At 36.1% G+C, this 16,822-nt stretch overlaps 2 protein-coding genes across 3 annotated transcripts in view; one reads left to right on the plus strand and one right to left on the minus strand.

Annotated features, from left to right (window-relative positions):
• The window catches only part of LOC149782014 (large subunit GTPase 1 homolog), a 61,957-nt gene extending 60,568 nt beyond the window's left edge, over positions 1 to 1,389 (plus strand). The window contains exon 15 of the mRNA XM_089933416.1: positions 688 to 1,389. Within this exon, the coding sequence (XP_089789542.1) occupies positions 688 to 858 (171 nt within the window). The 3' untranslated portion in view covers positions 859 to 1,389. The remainder of the gene's footprint in view (positions 1 to 687) is intronic.
• An 11,724-nt stretch (positions 1,390 to 13,113) lies between these two features.
• The window catches only part of LOC149782015 (cytochrome c oxidase assembly factor SCO1-like), a 37,503-nt gene continuing 33,794 nt past the window's right edge, over positions 13,114 to 16,822 (minus strand). For both annotated transcript variants that reach the window (XM_089933417.1, XM_089933418.1), the window contains exons 6-7: positions 14,827 to 14,942; positions 13,114 to 13,374 (exon numbers count right to left, since the gene is read on the minus strand). In XM_089933417.1, the coding sequence (XP_089789543.1) occupies positions 13,240 to 13,374; positions 14,827 to 14,942 (251 nt within the window). In that variant the 3' untranslated portion in view covers positions 13,114 to 13,239. The remainder of the gene's footprint in view (positions 13,375 to 14,826; positions 14,943 to 16,822) is intronic.

Below are 16,822 nucleotides of genomic sequence, written 5' to 3' on the forward strand. Positions count from 1 at the left end.
TAATATTTCATCCATTATCAACTTTCTTGACCCAGTCTAATGCCAAACTGCCATTGTAAAAGTCTGTATCAATCGATGAAATTTTCATCTAGAAATTTTGTTATGACAATTATTTTGAAGATCACTAAAAAATCATAATTGAATAAACTTTGTTATAACTATTTTGCAATTATATTTTAAAAATAAAATTAGTTTTTCATTTTATAACAGTAAATGCACTTACATGACCAGTTACTATAGTTAGTGGTCCACCTACTTTCACAGAAAATTATATAAATAATTTCATTGTATTGATCTTCTTTGAATTTCAGATCATATACACAAGTAGCTTCAATATTTGTCCATAAAATGAAAACTTAAATTGGCAGGGAAACAATTTAACTTAGACTAGTAATATTTGCAAGCACCAGTAGCAGTCTAGTTTAGTTTGTGTGTGGGCTTTAACAGGTAACTGCTATGACATTTTAGGGTTTTGTATGGGCTTTAACAGATAACTGCTATGACATTTTAGGGTTCTGTATGGGCTTTAACTTGTAACTGCTACAAGATTTTAGGGTTTTGTATGGGCTTTAACTGGTAACTGCTATGAGATTTTAGGGTTCTGAATGTGAGACGTATATTATATGTTTAATTCCCATTAAAGCAGTTTGTACAGGGATCATTAAAACAATACCTCTTCTTTTACAGGAAAAGTCAAGAATTCATGCCCGCTATGCACATGGAGAGCGGCCAGTATATGGATCACAGGGGAATGTGACCAGCTCTCAGCCTCTTGTGGCAGGAAAACCTTGGAAGAAACACAATAATAGGAAGAGGAAAGAGAAATTGAGGAGACTTTATAATCACATGGATGATTGAGATCAGTCCTCAAATTACTTGGAAGAACTTCTGTTTAAAACTCAAAAGAATTATTTTGACAAGTAAAAAATAATTAGTATAAATCCAGAAAATCATGTAAAATCTTTCCAACAGCAAGTAATTGTAGTCCGCTATCGAGAAGGTTACATCACAAAAAAGATAGCTGCTGTGAGATTGCAGGTGAAGAAGCATTTTGATATTGTAAATTACTTTGTATTGTCACCTTCATTTTTCATGTTAATACAGATGCCACATAGAAGGAATTGATAATTCGTATTGCTATTATGTTGATACATAATCTGACTGCAGTGTCTTTTAAAGACTTTTTGCCATTATGTAGTCAAACTGGTCTTAAGCTGTCTACTACTAATACGAGTCAGTTTTATTCCGATTGAAATCTTAAGTCTGTATTCTTAAAATTTTACAGAGCTTCTCTATTTCTCTTTGGATGAAATTTTTCAGGCAGTTGGCATCATTTCCTGTTGAAAGAATCTACCATATAAATTTATAATTAAAAACTTCCAGTAGAAATAGTTTTCGTTCATAAATTTCTTCATTTTGCACAATGTCCATTTTCATGTATAGTTTTGCTGTACATACATATATATATATATATATATATATATATATATATATATATATATATATATATACACACACACACACGCACATGATGAATCTAGCTTAGATAACAGATCTAAGCCAAATATAGAAAATAGTCGACCCAAAGATTGATTGGTCACCTTGCTCAAAAACTTCTGTCTTTTGAGTCGAAATATTTGTCCTATCTAGGCCTTTTCTAATTTACTATCAAATGTGTACAAGATTTTATCCTTGCTTTTATGTTTTTCCAAAATATGGCATATACTTCACTGAAAATTTTGAACCAACATCTTAGATGAAATTGTGACTGTAATGTTGGTTTATTATCTGTTCTTGGATTATGAAGAGTAAGTTGATGATTATATGACTCATTTTTCATCTCGATCAGTGTTTGATACTTGATTACATCTAAAACAAGTGACTGCTAAAATTGACAATTTTGTGCAAAATGTTTAAATCCATGCAGGCATAATTGAACAGATACAAATGACTGCATGCAAATATTCACGAATCATATGTTCTTTTTCTGCCACCAAAAATGTAGAAATTACCCATTTTTCTCCTTACAATCTTGTTCTTGTAGACCCTCATTTCCATTTGGTTGAAGAGTGATAGTAGCCAAGGAATGCAGAATTTGGCTCGACTACCCAGTCAAGTTCCTTAAAGAGGAGAATCTGTCTAATCACACTAGGTTGATGGTGATTCCACACATTCATTTCACTAAAGAAATTACGTCCCTAATTCAAATGACTTCATTATTCCTCTTTGAAGAAATGAACTGGTAGTGAACTGAGTTCGGAAAACGCAATCACTTCATTGTGACTTGATTTTCTTGATAAGGAAAAAGGCATCAGATTAAAGCCGTTAGACTCTAACCTGTATATGGTACATGTCAGGGCAACATTTTATACTATTGGACTACCATTATATCATGCAGCTCTTAATCTATGCTGTTTTGTTGATGAACTAAAGTGCTCTCTGTTATGGATCACTGCCATCTCACCTCTGTCTGCATAAGTTCGAGTCTCAGATTCAACCAATGTGGGTATGTGATAAAGATTGCCAGTAGCTTCTCGAGGGTCGGTGGTTCTTTCCTGGGTTCTTCCTCCACCATTAATACTGGCCGCCATGTATAGCCTATCATGTGCTGAAAAATGGCGTTAAACCCTACAAGAAGAAGAAGACATTAATGTTATGCTCTATGTTGATTTGCAATTGTTATACTTTCAAAGAACAAATCTGTACTTGATGTGTTTTTGGAGAGTTCACATCAACTTTATTTTCTAGTGTCAGCAAAGTTATAATAATCATTGTCATTTCAAAACTTCAGGATGGACATCTGAGTAATGGGTTTCTTTTACTGACAAATGTTGCAGAAAAAAAGTACAGGACAAAATAAAGAAAGAGAATATGGATTTCCATTTTCATATTTTCACAAGTTAAATGTGATACATGAAAACACTCTTATTCCGATTTCATTTTTAGTTACTTTTTTGAGAGGCCCAAACTGTGACCAGATTGTCCCTCTTTTTTTAACTTTAAGGTGGGGACTGCTTAAATTTACAAAATCCTAGATGCAACCCTGTGGATATTTAATGAAGATCTAGTTTGTACATTTTCTTATACTTCAATACATTTGTGCATATGGATTTATTCCAACTTTTCCGTACAATTACTATGCTTTAGTGATTTTTTCTCTCCACACACAACAGTTACAATGCAAATATCTGGCAGAAACGAGACATGTTTGAAAGCCAGAATTGATTTTTATTTAATAATAAACAGTATGTAGGAGTTTACCATGATTTTAAATACTGTTATAAATTTTTCAATAGGTCAAATTTGATAAAATAAACAAGTTAAGAGGAAAATTAGTTCTATTAAACTTTTATGATGATTTACCTCAGCAACTAATTTCGCCAACAGTATCATGATATACTGGTAATCTAAATTTTTTAAATAACATGGAAAGATAAAAAGTTACAGTGACAGACTTAACAAATAGTGAATATAAGACATTTACATATCAGTGCAAATGAAGGATCTTTACTTAAACTTTATCATGTGAACATGAACACTTCATTTTCATACATAGGAGCTTACAATGAAATGACTGCATACAGCAATAAAAATTAAAAATACAGTGTAGTCTTGGTCAAGAGGCTTGAGTGACCACCAGAAGCAGTAAAGAAAAATATTTTTTATAAGAATTAGGGAGCCATCTAGTAGGTAGATGGAAGAGAATGGTCATTGAGATTAAGTGGTGTCTATAGTCTGACTCTACATCCCCGTTTGTTTGTAACCCCCTAACGATTTCAAAAATGAGAAGGTTTAATATGATAAGAAATGCACAGAACTAAGTGAATTGAATCACTGATTTATAATTTCTAACCTGACTGTGACCAGAATGGCACTAATGCTGGCATCCCCATGCACCATTTCATGCTTATCGGACTTTCCATACTAACACGGCGCCATATTGTGTACACTATAGGCTAGTTTATTACCATCAGACAACATAATGACGTAGTTCATCCTGTTCGGCAAATGCTGAATAATTGCATAAATTACATAACATTGAGAGTTTGAAATTATATCCCTCTGCATACATGAACATAAAAATTAAACCGCTTGTTAAATCCACATGAAAAGCGTCGTCATTTTACTTTGCTTGATTGGACATTGTAAATATCAGAAGCAGATGACTTATGTATGTACATCTGTAGTCGTGATACACCCCTTTGCTGAAAATGGAGTTGTCCAGAAACTGGAAATGCATCCGAGCATGTCCGTCTACTGCACTGAGAACTTCAGTTAAGCATGAAACGTGCATAAGATGACTGTGTTAGGGCCAATCTACTAGTCAGGTTAGAAACTATAACTCATTGAATGAATTGACCAAGTTCCTTGCACTTTTAATGACATTAAAGGTTTCCATTATTTAAATCGGTAAGGGGTACAAACAAACGGGTTTGTATTATCAGACTATAGAACGAGGGTGCATCAATGTTGACCATCGGTAACCCGCAGTGGACATTTCAGTGGTCAAACTTACAGTTGGATCGTGGACAGTACTTGCGACCTTAACATTTCGAGTTAAAAAATGTTTGCGTTATTTCATTTTACAGGATGAATTTAAAAATACACTGGATTTTGTAATTTTAAAATAAGTTTTTACGACTTTAAAATCATATTTATATGAAACTGCAATGAAATAACTCGTCTCACAAAACATGTTCGTTGTAATGATGATTGAGTTACTTGACTGCAATTTATATTAAAAGAACAACAATGTTTGAACATATTTCAAAGTGCCGTCGTCATAATTATACTGCTTCACGTTCATCTGAAACTTGTACTGCAGTAAACCTTGTGTTGATACTAATTCAGTAGAGATAGATAAGCTTGATGGTGATTGAAGCAAAGGAAAATATTTGTTTATTTGCCTCATTTGTGTAAATGTAAAGAAAGGAAATTGACATAGCAGAAATAGCTGTGTCGGTCTCAAAATACAATATGTATAACCTATTACAAGGTTCACGTGTGATTTCAGGGTCAGGGAATAGAGCTATTAATAGAGGGAATGTGTTGGTTTATGCATCCATTAAGGCAAGGAGCTCTATCGAATGCGTTTTGTAGCCAAAGTGTAATGTTTCCTATGTCAATTCAAGTTGTGTATGATATCTGGGCTTGAATGAAAGTTTTCATAGGTACCGCCACCCACCCTAATCCCGAAAAAGCTGCACATTTATAATATGTACAAAATATTAAAAAAGAATACGAAGTTGATAACCAACCAATCATTATAGTTAAGGAAAAGGTTTTTCTTTGCAAACAAATATGTTTGTATGTATGTTTGTATGTATAAATCTGGAATAACGGCGCAACAGCACAGTCATCGATGCAAAATGTCAAGCAAATTTAGGTATCACTAGAAAAAAAACACAAAACAGAGAATTCCAAAATCAGGGCAAAATCATTTCAATTCAAGTCCAATCTTTGATATAATCCCTATTCTCTTATACAGAACCTTCAGAGCTGGGAAATCGTCACAGGTCGCACATCAGAGTAAATAAGTTCTTTACACCAGTACTATCTTGTGACATGTTTTTCTGTGGGCATGTTGAACCAATATGACATTCCAGAGCACCCATGAAATAATAATAATAATTCATTTTTAGAGTGAAAATAGAAAAACTATACTTTATAATGGAGTTATTTCAGATGAGGATCATATAGATGTATCCTATTTTGGAGTAAACCTTCACAAGGAATGATACATGACACACAATAAATTATATCTAATAAGGATATACTGTTATAAATGAGGGCGAGTGTACGTTGGTTGAATTATCTATATTGTACTGTATTAGTGCAATTAATGTTAATGTGAACAAGTTTTTTCTTCGGTTCTCAGTTATAAATAGTGAGTACCTTCAGTTCAAAGTAAAGGTGTATTCATAACTTCTGGTACTCGTTTGCAAATTGAGTTTCTGTCGATGACTCTGCAACTAACATACATCTTTGTGATGGTGTATAGTTTATCTTTTATGTCTTGATATAGGCAAAATGAATTTAAAATGGCAAAGAAAATCTCAAGTTCTGTCGGTCGAATCCTCAATAAAGAAAAACTTTTGAGTTGATATTCATGGCACAAATCAACAAACTGATATGTGTAATACAACTTGCTAGATATGTCATCTTAGTGCAAAATGAAGTCATATGTAATACATGGAGAAGTAAAACGGATGTACTAGAAGACAAATTTCATTGCATACAAATCTTAAGGTGACACTAAGCAGTTTTTCGCTGCAGATGTGGTTGAAGATGGATATATATATATATATATATATATATATATATATATATATATATATATATATATATATATATATATATATATATATATAAATACATTATATAGAGAATGATACTTGTAGGAAGAGATGGACAATACAAATGCAAGTATACAATGAGCTCACGGAAGCATGGCACCAAGGCAGTAAAAATGCTGTGCAAAGAATACCAGTCTGTATGTACCAGAAAGAAGGATTTATTCAGATAAAATACCAGGCTCTGAAAGTATGAGACTTACACACGTAATTAATGCAGTCCAGCGGGGATATAATAGCTGCCAATACAAGTAACGAAGAGGTCTAAAAATAAGGGATACATATATATACACATACACATCTACACCAAAAATAACAAAGTCAAATGTCTGCAAAAGTGAGAGAAAAAATTGGAAATAGAAATAGAGTATACTTTTCTTGAAGTGAAAGGACTCATCCAAATGTAGGTGTGCTTCTAAGATGAAAATGGATGGCGAGGTGTCTTGTTTTCAAAAGAGTGTGCAGTGTCACATGAGCGGAAGTAATAACTGGTATATTCTCACTCACTGCTGCCTAGTGTTATAGGTAAGGGGAGATCACTCTGCCTGAACACCACATGGGTCAGCAGACATCTTTCAACTTTCTTTAGCTAAAAGTAGTATCTAGGAGGGCCGGATTTGCGAGGTGGTAGTACTCGTAAGGCATTATGATTGGGTAATGTATTCAATGAAGAAAGTATCTCACACTGCCTTTTTATGCCCACATTTACCAACACCTTAAGGCATTATGAACACTGAATGGAAAATATATAAATACAAGAGTCAACTGGAACAACAAATGGGTAGGAAATACTTACCCTGACACCAGTTACTATTTGGGGAAGAAACACAAGAAGCACAGCTTTGTTTACAACGTACCACAAACCCTCAAAATCAACAAAAATGGTCAAATACATGAAAATAGAGCAGAAACTTGGGAGAAATGAATAAATACAATGCAAAATGGAAGTAAATGACAGAAGAAATGCTAAAAAACAACTTATCTGAGAAAGCATTCATTGAGTGCCAAGAGTTCAAGGGATTGATTGATTGACTGATTGTTTTTTAATGGCGCATCAGCACTTTTAGGCTATTTAGCGCCAAACAAAAAGTGTTATTTGTATAATCTTTTAAAAATTATAAAAGGTCCTATATCGACCAGCGATATAAAAGAACAAATGGTTGAAATTAAAAAGGGTAAGATGGTAACGGTGCAAAATAAAGCTTCCCGATCAACGGGAGATATCAAAAAGATGAATAGGTATTAAAATGGGACGGTATATATATTGCATAAAACTGCACAAGGTGATAGCATAAAAGTCAGAGTTTAGAGTAAATATTTACAGCTTTCAAGAACTCTATAATATGAGTGATGTTTATATTATCAAAAAGTTCTTTCATGTCATGCACAATGTAATAACAATCGCGCGTAGGTTGTAGGTCAAAGCACTCTATCATAAAGTGCTTGACAGTGAATGGTTCATTGCAAGAAACGCACTCTGGTGGGTCTTCACCTTTTAGTATGTGGGTGTGGGTGATATAAGTATGACCAATTCGGATTCTTGCAATGACTACCTCCTCCCTACGAATGGTTCTGTAGGAAGGAGTCCATTCTCCTAGAGTTGGTTTGATTGCGTGAAGTTTGTTATTTACAGCATCATTCCATGATGCCTGCTACTTCTGACGTAAGAACTTTCTGATACAAGGTTTAAAATCAGTATATGGTATTTTAAAATCAATTGGTTCTTGAGAAAGGGCCATTTTAGCAGTGCGATCTGCTTTTTCGTTACCTTTAATACCAATGTGGCTAGGTAACCAACAGTATATTATATTGTGGGAGACACTCAGCTCGGTATTTTTTACGAGTATGTTTTTCAATAATGGGTTCTCCAGTTTTCTGTTGTGTAGTGACTGGAGTACTGATAGCGAGTTGGAGAAGATGATACAGTTTAAAATACGGTTCTTTTCTATATGTTGCAGAGCAAGGTCTATTGCTCTGATTTCAGCTGTAAAAATTGATGCTCCATTTGGTAAGCGAACTTGCGTTGTGTGATTTCCACAAACAAAGGCTGCAGCAGCCTTTTCCTCATCCTTTGATCCATCAGTGTAAATTCTGGTGTAGTTTTTAAATTCGGTGAAGAGTTCATGGTAAGAGTTGTGGAAGATAGAAGGGTTTGTTTCGGATTTTTTTCCATCGTGTAGCGTAAAACGTACTTTTGGTTGTTTAATTAGCCAGGGTGGTGTTTCAGAGATGGATGTTTTCTGAATTTTAGAAAGATCTATATTTGTAGTGTCAAGGCTGGATGATATTCTAATGCCAAAGGAAGGTATGGCGTTTGGTTTATTTTCGTATAAAGTTTTGTATTTGGGTTGAAAAACAGCCGAAAAAGCAGGATTCAGAAGGTTTGATTTTAATTTGAGAGCATACTGTGCGGAAAGCATTTCTCTCTACGATGCGATAACGGTGGTTCATTCGCCTCAGCTAGAAGGCTTTCACACGGGGATGTTTTAAATGCTCCCAGAGCCAGTCTTATTCCCTGATGATGAATTGGATCAAGCATTTTAAGATACGATTTTCTGGCTGAACCATACACAACGCAACCATATCCAGTTTGGAGCGAATAAACGTTCTGTATAAATTTAGGATGACTTTTCTATCAGCACCCCAGTCAGTGTGCGCTACTACTTTAAGTAGGTTAAGTGCTTTTAAGCATTTAGCTTTTAAGTTCTTTAGGTGTGGAATAAAGGTCAGTTTTCTGTCAAAGATTATACCTAAAAATTTGGTTTCCTAAACAACTGGAATAGGTGTTCCATCCAGCGTGAGGTTCGGTTCATCGTGATGTTTTCGTAACTGACAGAAATGCATGCATACCGTTTTTGATTTCGAGAATCTGAAACCGTTTGCATTGGCCTAATTTTGAATTTTGTTTATATTTTGCTGCAGTTGCCTTTCAATTGTATGCATGTGCTTTGACCGATAACATATTAGAAAATCATCAACGTATAACGAGCAATCCACACCAGGAGTCAAACACTTGGTGATGCTATTAATTTTGATGTTAAAGAGCGTCACAGATAAAATACTGCCCTGGGGCACAACCATCTCTTGTTCGTGCAGATCTGAGAGGGTAAAGCCCACTCGTACTTTGAATTCTCTGTCGGAGAGAAAGTTGGATATGAAAGAGGGCAGACGGCCTTTTAGACCTAGATCGTTCAGGTCATTTAGTATCCCGTACTTCCATGTCGTGTCATATGCCTTTTCTAAATCAAAGAAAACCGCTACTAAGTGTTCTTTCTTAATAAATGCATCGCGAATGAATGTTTCTAGTCTAACCAGATGATCATTGGTGCTCCGGCCATATCGAAAGCCACTTTGGAAAGGAGATATTAAATTGTTAGTTTCCAAATACCAGACAAGCCGAGAATTGATCATTCGTTCCATTGTTTTGCACACACAGCTTGTGAGTGCAATTGGTCGATAGCTGTTGGGGTCTTCGCTATCTTTACCAGGTTTGGGGACTGGTATTACAGTTGCTTCTTTCCAGATTTTTGGTACATTACCAGTAATCCATAAATCATTGAAGAGTTTCAAAAGAGACGTTAAAGATGATTCTGGAAGGTGTTTTAAAAACTGGTAATGTATTTCGTCAGGCCCAGCGGATGTATCATGGGCCTTATCTAAAGCCTCCCTAAGCTCTGATAGTGAGAACAATTGATTACAACTTTCCGAGTTGTTGGATGCGAATTTTAAACGTGACTTTTCTTTTTGAGTTTTCGGAAGGCTTCTGAATAATTAGATGATGAGGAATTTTTTGAGAAACTGTCAGCAAGAATATTTGCAATGTCACGTTTTGAACTAAAGTTGTTATTGTTCAGTATCAGATGTCGGAGAGGGTTTTGTTTTCTCTTTCCGCTTATTTTGCGTATAGTGTCCCAAACTTTCTTAACAGAGGAACGACAGTTTAAAGAGGAAACATATTTCTTCCATGATGTTCGTTTACTCTCTTTGATTGTGTGGCAAGCGTTCGCCCAGAGGATACGATATTTACTTAAATTCTCGGGCGTTGGATGATTGTTAAATTTTTTCAAGGCTTCTCGACGTTGCCGTATGGCTTCCATACATTCCTTAGTGAGCCAAGGTTTTAGGGTTCTTTTACAGTTTGTTGAGGACTTGGGGATAGATTCTTCTGCAATGTCTGTTAAAATAGATGTAAAATGCTGAATGGGATCGTTAACATTCAGCCTAGTTTTACAGAGTGTTTCGAACTTGGCCCAGTCGGCCTTCTTTAAATTCCATTGTGGAATTACTTCATCAATTGTAGAGTTATGATTTACATGGGAGATTGGCAAGTGATCGCTGCTGTGAAGGTCATCAGCGACCTTCCATTCATAGTCCAAAAGCAGCGAAGGAGAACAAATTGTCAAATCGATGCATGTGTATGTACCCGTGCCTGGGTGTAAATATGTAGGTGTTTTGGTATTATATAGACACAGATCGTGTCTAGAAATAAAGTCTTCAACTTTGTGACCTCTGTCACTTACATGATTCGATCCCCATAAAATGTTATGGGCATTAAAATCCCCGAGTAAAATAAATGGCGCGGGAAGCTGTTGAACAAGGTCGTCTAATTCGTTTGGTACTAGGTTAGTGTTTGGTGGTAAGTAAATAGAGCAGAATGTAACCACTCGATGTAGAGTGACGCTTACAGCAATGGCTTGTAAATTTGTGTTTAAAGGTATGACGCTATGAGGGGCTCTGTTGTTCACAATAACAGAGACTCCTCCTGAGGCCCTGTCAACATTTTGAGAGTAGTTGTTAAACAGGGAGTAGTTTTTAAGCGTGATGTTATCTGTATTTTTCAAAAATGTTTCCTGAAGACATAGTACTGCAGGATCATGTTCATTTAAAAGCAGAAGAATATCATGGTAGTTGGTTTTAAGTCCTCTACAGTTCCATTGTAAAATGGTGTTCTTCATTACAACTTTATATTGAAGATTCTGGAGCTACGTTAGACCTTTCGCGGAGGCAATCTGTTTGGTTATTTATCTGGAGGAAGTATGGAGGTGTATTTTTTGTTGTTAGGTCTGGAGCTACCTTGAGTACATGGAGCAGATTCTTCTGCATCCATGTCCTCCAAGTCTCCAAACCTATTGTGCAGCTTTATGGGGTCATCAGACCCCTTTTGCTGCCTATTTGTTTGCGACTTTTTCTTGCTATTTGGTGATCTTGGTGGTGGAGTATTGTTGAGTGTTGTTTGTGTCGATGTTGAGTTTTTCTGGGGTTTGTAGTGCGGGATGTTCGAGTCGGAATGGGATTCAGGTGGGTTTGTTTGAGTTTGAGCGTCTTTCATTGCTTTTTGGCTGCTCTTCACTACAGTTGAGAAGGATGGGCCGGGGAGTGATCTAGCTTGAACAAGCTTCCTGGCCTCTGGATAGGGGATGTTGGACGTGTATTTAACCCTCTGGATTTCCTTCTCCTGTTTCCATGTGTCGCATTCCTTTGAACTAGCATGGTGTTCTTTGCCGCAGTTGACGCAATGCGGAGTGGCTTTACACTCTGATTCCCGATGGGAGGGGTCACCGCATCGGCCGCAAATTTGACTTCTAGAGCATCTGTTTTCATGATGACCATATTTTTGACATTTGTAACATCGGAGGGGATTTGGTATGTATACCTCAACCTTAACTTGTAGGAATCCAACCTTGACCACTTTAGGTACTGTTGGCTTATTAAAGGTGAGTATAATGGTGTTGGTGTCCTGCAGATTGTTGTTTCGTTTGATACGAATTCTGCGGACTGCAGTGACACCTTCATTTTTCATACCCTCGACGATTTCTTTGTCGGTGATTCCTGCTAGGTCCGGCAACGAATGACGCCTTTTGATGTGTTAAGTGTAGAGTGGGCGAAACAGCTTACTGAAATATCGTGAAAGGTCTTAATTTTTAGGATATTTTCAGTGTGCGCTTTGCGCTCACACTCTACAAGTAGGCCGCCTGATTTTAGCTTTTTTACACTTTTCGGCTTGCCGACTAATCCAAGTATAGTCTTTTCGACTATAAATGGCGATAGTGCAGCAAGTGGTTTAGCCTCGTCTTTCGATTGGATGACCATGAAGCGAGGAAAGGATTCCACACTACATGGCTCATCATCTGACTCTGATCCTGTTTTGGTACGTTTGTGTTGGTTTTTTTTGGAATTATCCATGATGGCTTGAATAAAATTTCAGCACCCGTGCTCCCCACCCACCAAAGAGCCAAACAAGGGGACACTTTTCAAGTGTCAGGGATACACAGATGCCATACTCAGTTGATATAATTACCTTTGATTGACCCTGAAGTCGCCTACTTCTAAGGTCGGTAAAATTACCCCCCCGATTGACCCGTTAAGCCACCGCCTTCTAGGAAGTCTTCTAAGACTTGGAAAAGGGAAAGATAAAGGAATAGAATATAGGGGCAACGGTGGTATCAAGAGAGATACAAGGAGAAAGATAAAGGAGGTGAGAGAGTAAATAAAGACTTCCTAGGGCTCGGCGTGACCAGCCGATTTGTCGGAACCGGGCCCATCCCGACCACCCGTCTAAGAGAAGTAGAGGCCAAAGTAGTGTATTGCAGGGAAAGCCTCTACTCAACTACCAGGATCCTTTCCTCCCCCGACATGGGACGCAACCCACGGCAAACAGGTTGCCTCTACTTAGTCACCTTTTACGACACGTAGCGAGGCACGTCGGGCCAATTCTACAACCCCAGACCCGCAGGGGGTAAGAGTTCAAGGGAAAAAAGTGGACTGGTTATGTTTTATTTTAAATTTCTAATAACAATAATATCCCTGGACTGGGGACTCGATCCAGAAAAGATATAGCAATTCCATTACATAAGTTAATACATCACTACTATTAAACTGCAACTGTTCAAGACAATTTTTTGTATCTCAGCATGTGTTTTGCTATACTGGGCACCATGTCGGCTGCAGTTGCATTCTGCCCATAGTATTCTGTAAAATTCCCATCAGGATTCACCAGGTACATGATGATGCTATGATCCACCTAAAATAATAGGGAAAAACTTTTTAATCAAGACTTGTGAGTAAATAATTGCTATATTGCTTTAGTATATTCAGTACACCCTCATTTTAAGCCACCTCAATATAAGGCAGTCCTTTTTATAAGGCAGGATTCACCAGGTACATGGTGCTATGATCCACCTAATAGGGAAAAACTTTTAAATCAAGAAATGTGAGCAACTAATTGCTATACTGCTTCAGTATATTTAGTACACCTTCATTTTAAGGCACCTCAATATAAGGTAGGAATGGTAATGGATCCCATTTCATTATTAAATAGTAATACACAAATATCTGCGTACAAGACATCACCTATAAAGTGGTCTAAATTAATGGCTAAGCATTATAATGAGGAAATACAATTCATAAATGATGAAAAAATTATTTCATGTGGAGCAACAGCCCCAACCCATATAAGGATCACATCAGTATCATGAGGAAATAAGTTCATAAATGATGACAAAATTATTTCATGAAGAGCAACAGTCACAACCCATATAAGGATCACAGCATTATAATGAGGAAATAAGTTCATAAATGATGAAAAAATTATTTCATGAAGAGCAACAGTCACAACCCATATAAGGATCACATCAGTATAATGAGGAAATACAGTTCATAAATGATGAAAAAATTATTTCATGAAGAGCAACAGCCACAACCCATATAAGGATCACAAAAAAAGTCAGAACAAAACCTAACAATTTCAAGAACCAACTCATTATGCAGATAATATGCAGTGCATGCACTGGTTTCATTTTCTAAGAAGAAAGACGATTTCATAAATGGAGGGCTGGAATTAAGACTATGGTCTTCTTCCACCATATAATTTTCTAACAATTATACATAGATAATATAATCCATTAAACAGAATGTAATATTAAATGATCTATTAAATTCTCCACCACAAATGTGGGTGGGGTATATAGTCACCATTGTTCATATATGCTTATATCCATTCACAAGTCTGGCTAAGTTTTGCATTTCATTCTTTTATATTCCACTTTACTGAACACATGGTGTATATCTCAACCAATTATGAGATACCCAATTATCAGAAGTTCATGTACGTTTTATTCCCTAAAATACAATCACTGTATTTTCTGTCTGGTTTTGCTCACTGTTTCTGGAAACGAAATGTAATTTTTTTTTCATGCCCTACAATTTTCAGTTATTGTTTTTTAAAGAATTTAATTTTTGTATTGAAGTTCTGAATTACATTGCAGTTGTTCAGTGCTAAGATGGGAGAGACAAAGAAGTCCCATTTTTTCAGAATGTGGAGGAATGGTTTGCATATTAACAGAAAAAGTTGTCACAAGTTCAGAACCAAATCGGAAAAACTGGGAAAACCATGCTTTGCTATTCATTAAATTGCAGACAGAGTTATAAAAAATGATTTGTTTACACTATATTACTTAAACTACAGAAGACTTACTATGTAGTCATTATCGTCATCCTTTGGACCGGGACTGAAGTATATTCTGTATGCTTTGCTTGCTTCTTCTACCTGCTCTAAGGTGCCTGTTAAACCCACTAACTTTGGAGAAAATTCTAAAAAACAAGATAAAAATTAAATTTTATTTGAAGTGTATTTTCTTGGAATTCTCTGTATATTCAAAGAAACAAATAATATTAAGTTCAAAATGAAGGACTTTGATGCTTAAACAAATAAACTTTCACAAAACAATCTAATCTTGTGAACCACATCAGACTGTCTCACAAGTTTATGTAAAAGAAAGTGTGCATATGAATTCAACCAGTTTGGCTCATATATCTATACAAACATGGGGTGCATATGAATTTAACCAGTTTGGCACCCATGTCTTTACAAGCATGGGGTGCATATGAATTTAACCAGACTGGCTCACATGCTTATACAAACAAGGGGTGCATATGAATTTAACCAGTCTGCCTCACATTCTATAAAAACAAGAGGTGCATATGAATTTAACCAGTCTGCCTCACATGTCTATAAAAACAAGAGGTGCATATGAATTTAACCAGTCTGGCTCACATGTCTATACAAACAAGAGGTGCATATGAATTTAACCAGTCTGGCCCACATGTCTATACAAACAAGGGGTGCATACGAATTTAACCAGTCTGCCTCACATGTCTATAAAAACGAGGTGCATATGAATTTAACCAGTCTGGCTCACATGTCTATACAAACAAGAGGTGCATATGAATTTAACCAGCTGGGCTTACATGCCCATAGGAATGCATATGAACTGAACCAAAATCAAGTTAAGTGCACCAGGTTTTCTGATCAGTCAGTACAAAGCAGTCAAGTCAAGAATCACATATTTACAGAGGAACCTCATTAATCTGGACACCTTTATTCCCAGTGAATATGTCCAGATTAACAAGTTTTCTGGATAATTGAATCCTGCACATTTTTATTTTACAATGTCATCATACCATATACAGGTACATGTACATGTATGTGCTAGTTGTAAATGTACTGTATTTTCAATAATGGTTGAAATAAATTAATGAATACATCAATTGATTTGTGTTTATCCAGTTGATCCGTTACAGAGAGCGCTTTAGACCACTCGGCCACTCGGGGCCCCTGTATGTACATGTAGGTGGATAGATCTTCAATGATTATTGATAGTGTCCATAGATTATCTAGGGCTTCACTATCGTGTTTTATGTCATAACTGGTGAATATTGCTGACATTTGCTCAAAATATGAAATTAATGTTGCTATGCTGTCCTTGGCTTGGGTGATGCTAATGTCTTTTCCCTCAGATATGATAGATATGATGCAATCGCCTCAATGTGCAATAGCCTCAGATATGATGCAATAGCCTCAGATATGATGCAACAGCCTTAGATTGATGCAATAGCCTCAATGTGCTTTTCTGACTCATCATAGTCTTACCATTCTATGTGCAAAAAGATTTTTTAACATATTCTCCTAAATTACTGTTGTCATGTTCAGAATGGTATTTTCAATTACTGCGTCTCTCGTGTTTGTTCTTGACATTGCAAATATCACATTCATTCATTTGCTTCTTTGAAAGCTTTGTTTCTGACTCAGTGATGAAATAGTTGCTGTATTTTATCAACCAAAATGTAAAGTGTCTACTACATGAAAGTACATGGTTTGTTTACAAAGTTGTTCCTAAGACGCTGTACTATCTTTAGGCACATGTGTTGTGCTTTTGATAAAAAAGGAATCTTGTTTCATGGTATATCAATAGTCCCCTACTTCTTGCTCTGTCATCATATGTAGAGCAGGGAACCAGACTAACAAACAATAACCAAAAGCAGTGATGTAATAAACAAATGTTTCCAGTACATGTGAAGGTTGTTGAAAGCGGCTGGAATAATGTTGACAATCTTTCAGATGTTGGACATCTTGAAAATAAATGTAATCATACAGAATAATGAACAATTTCATTAGAAAAGTGCTTTATTGA

The sequence above is a fragment of the Sinohyriopsis cumingii genome, chromosome 15 (assembly GCF_028554795.1).
Source record: "Sinohyriopsis cumingii isolate HCF-2022 chromosome 15, ASM2855479v2, whole genome shotgun sequence".
Classification (NCBI taxonomy): Eukaryota; Metazoa; Mollusca; class Bivalvia; order Unionida; family Unionidae; genus Sinohyriopsis; species Sinohyriopsis cumingii.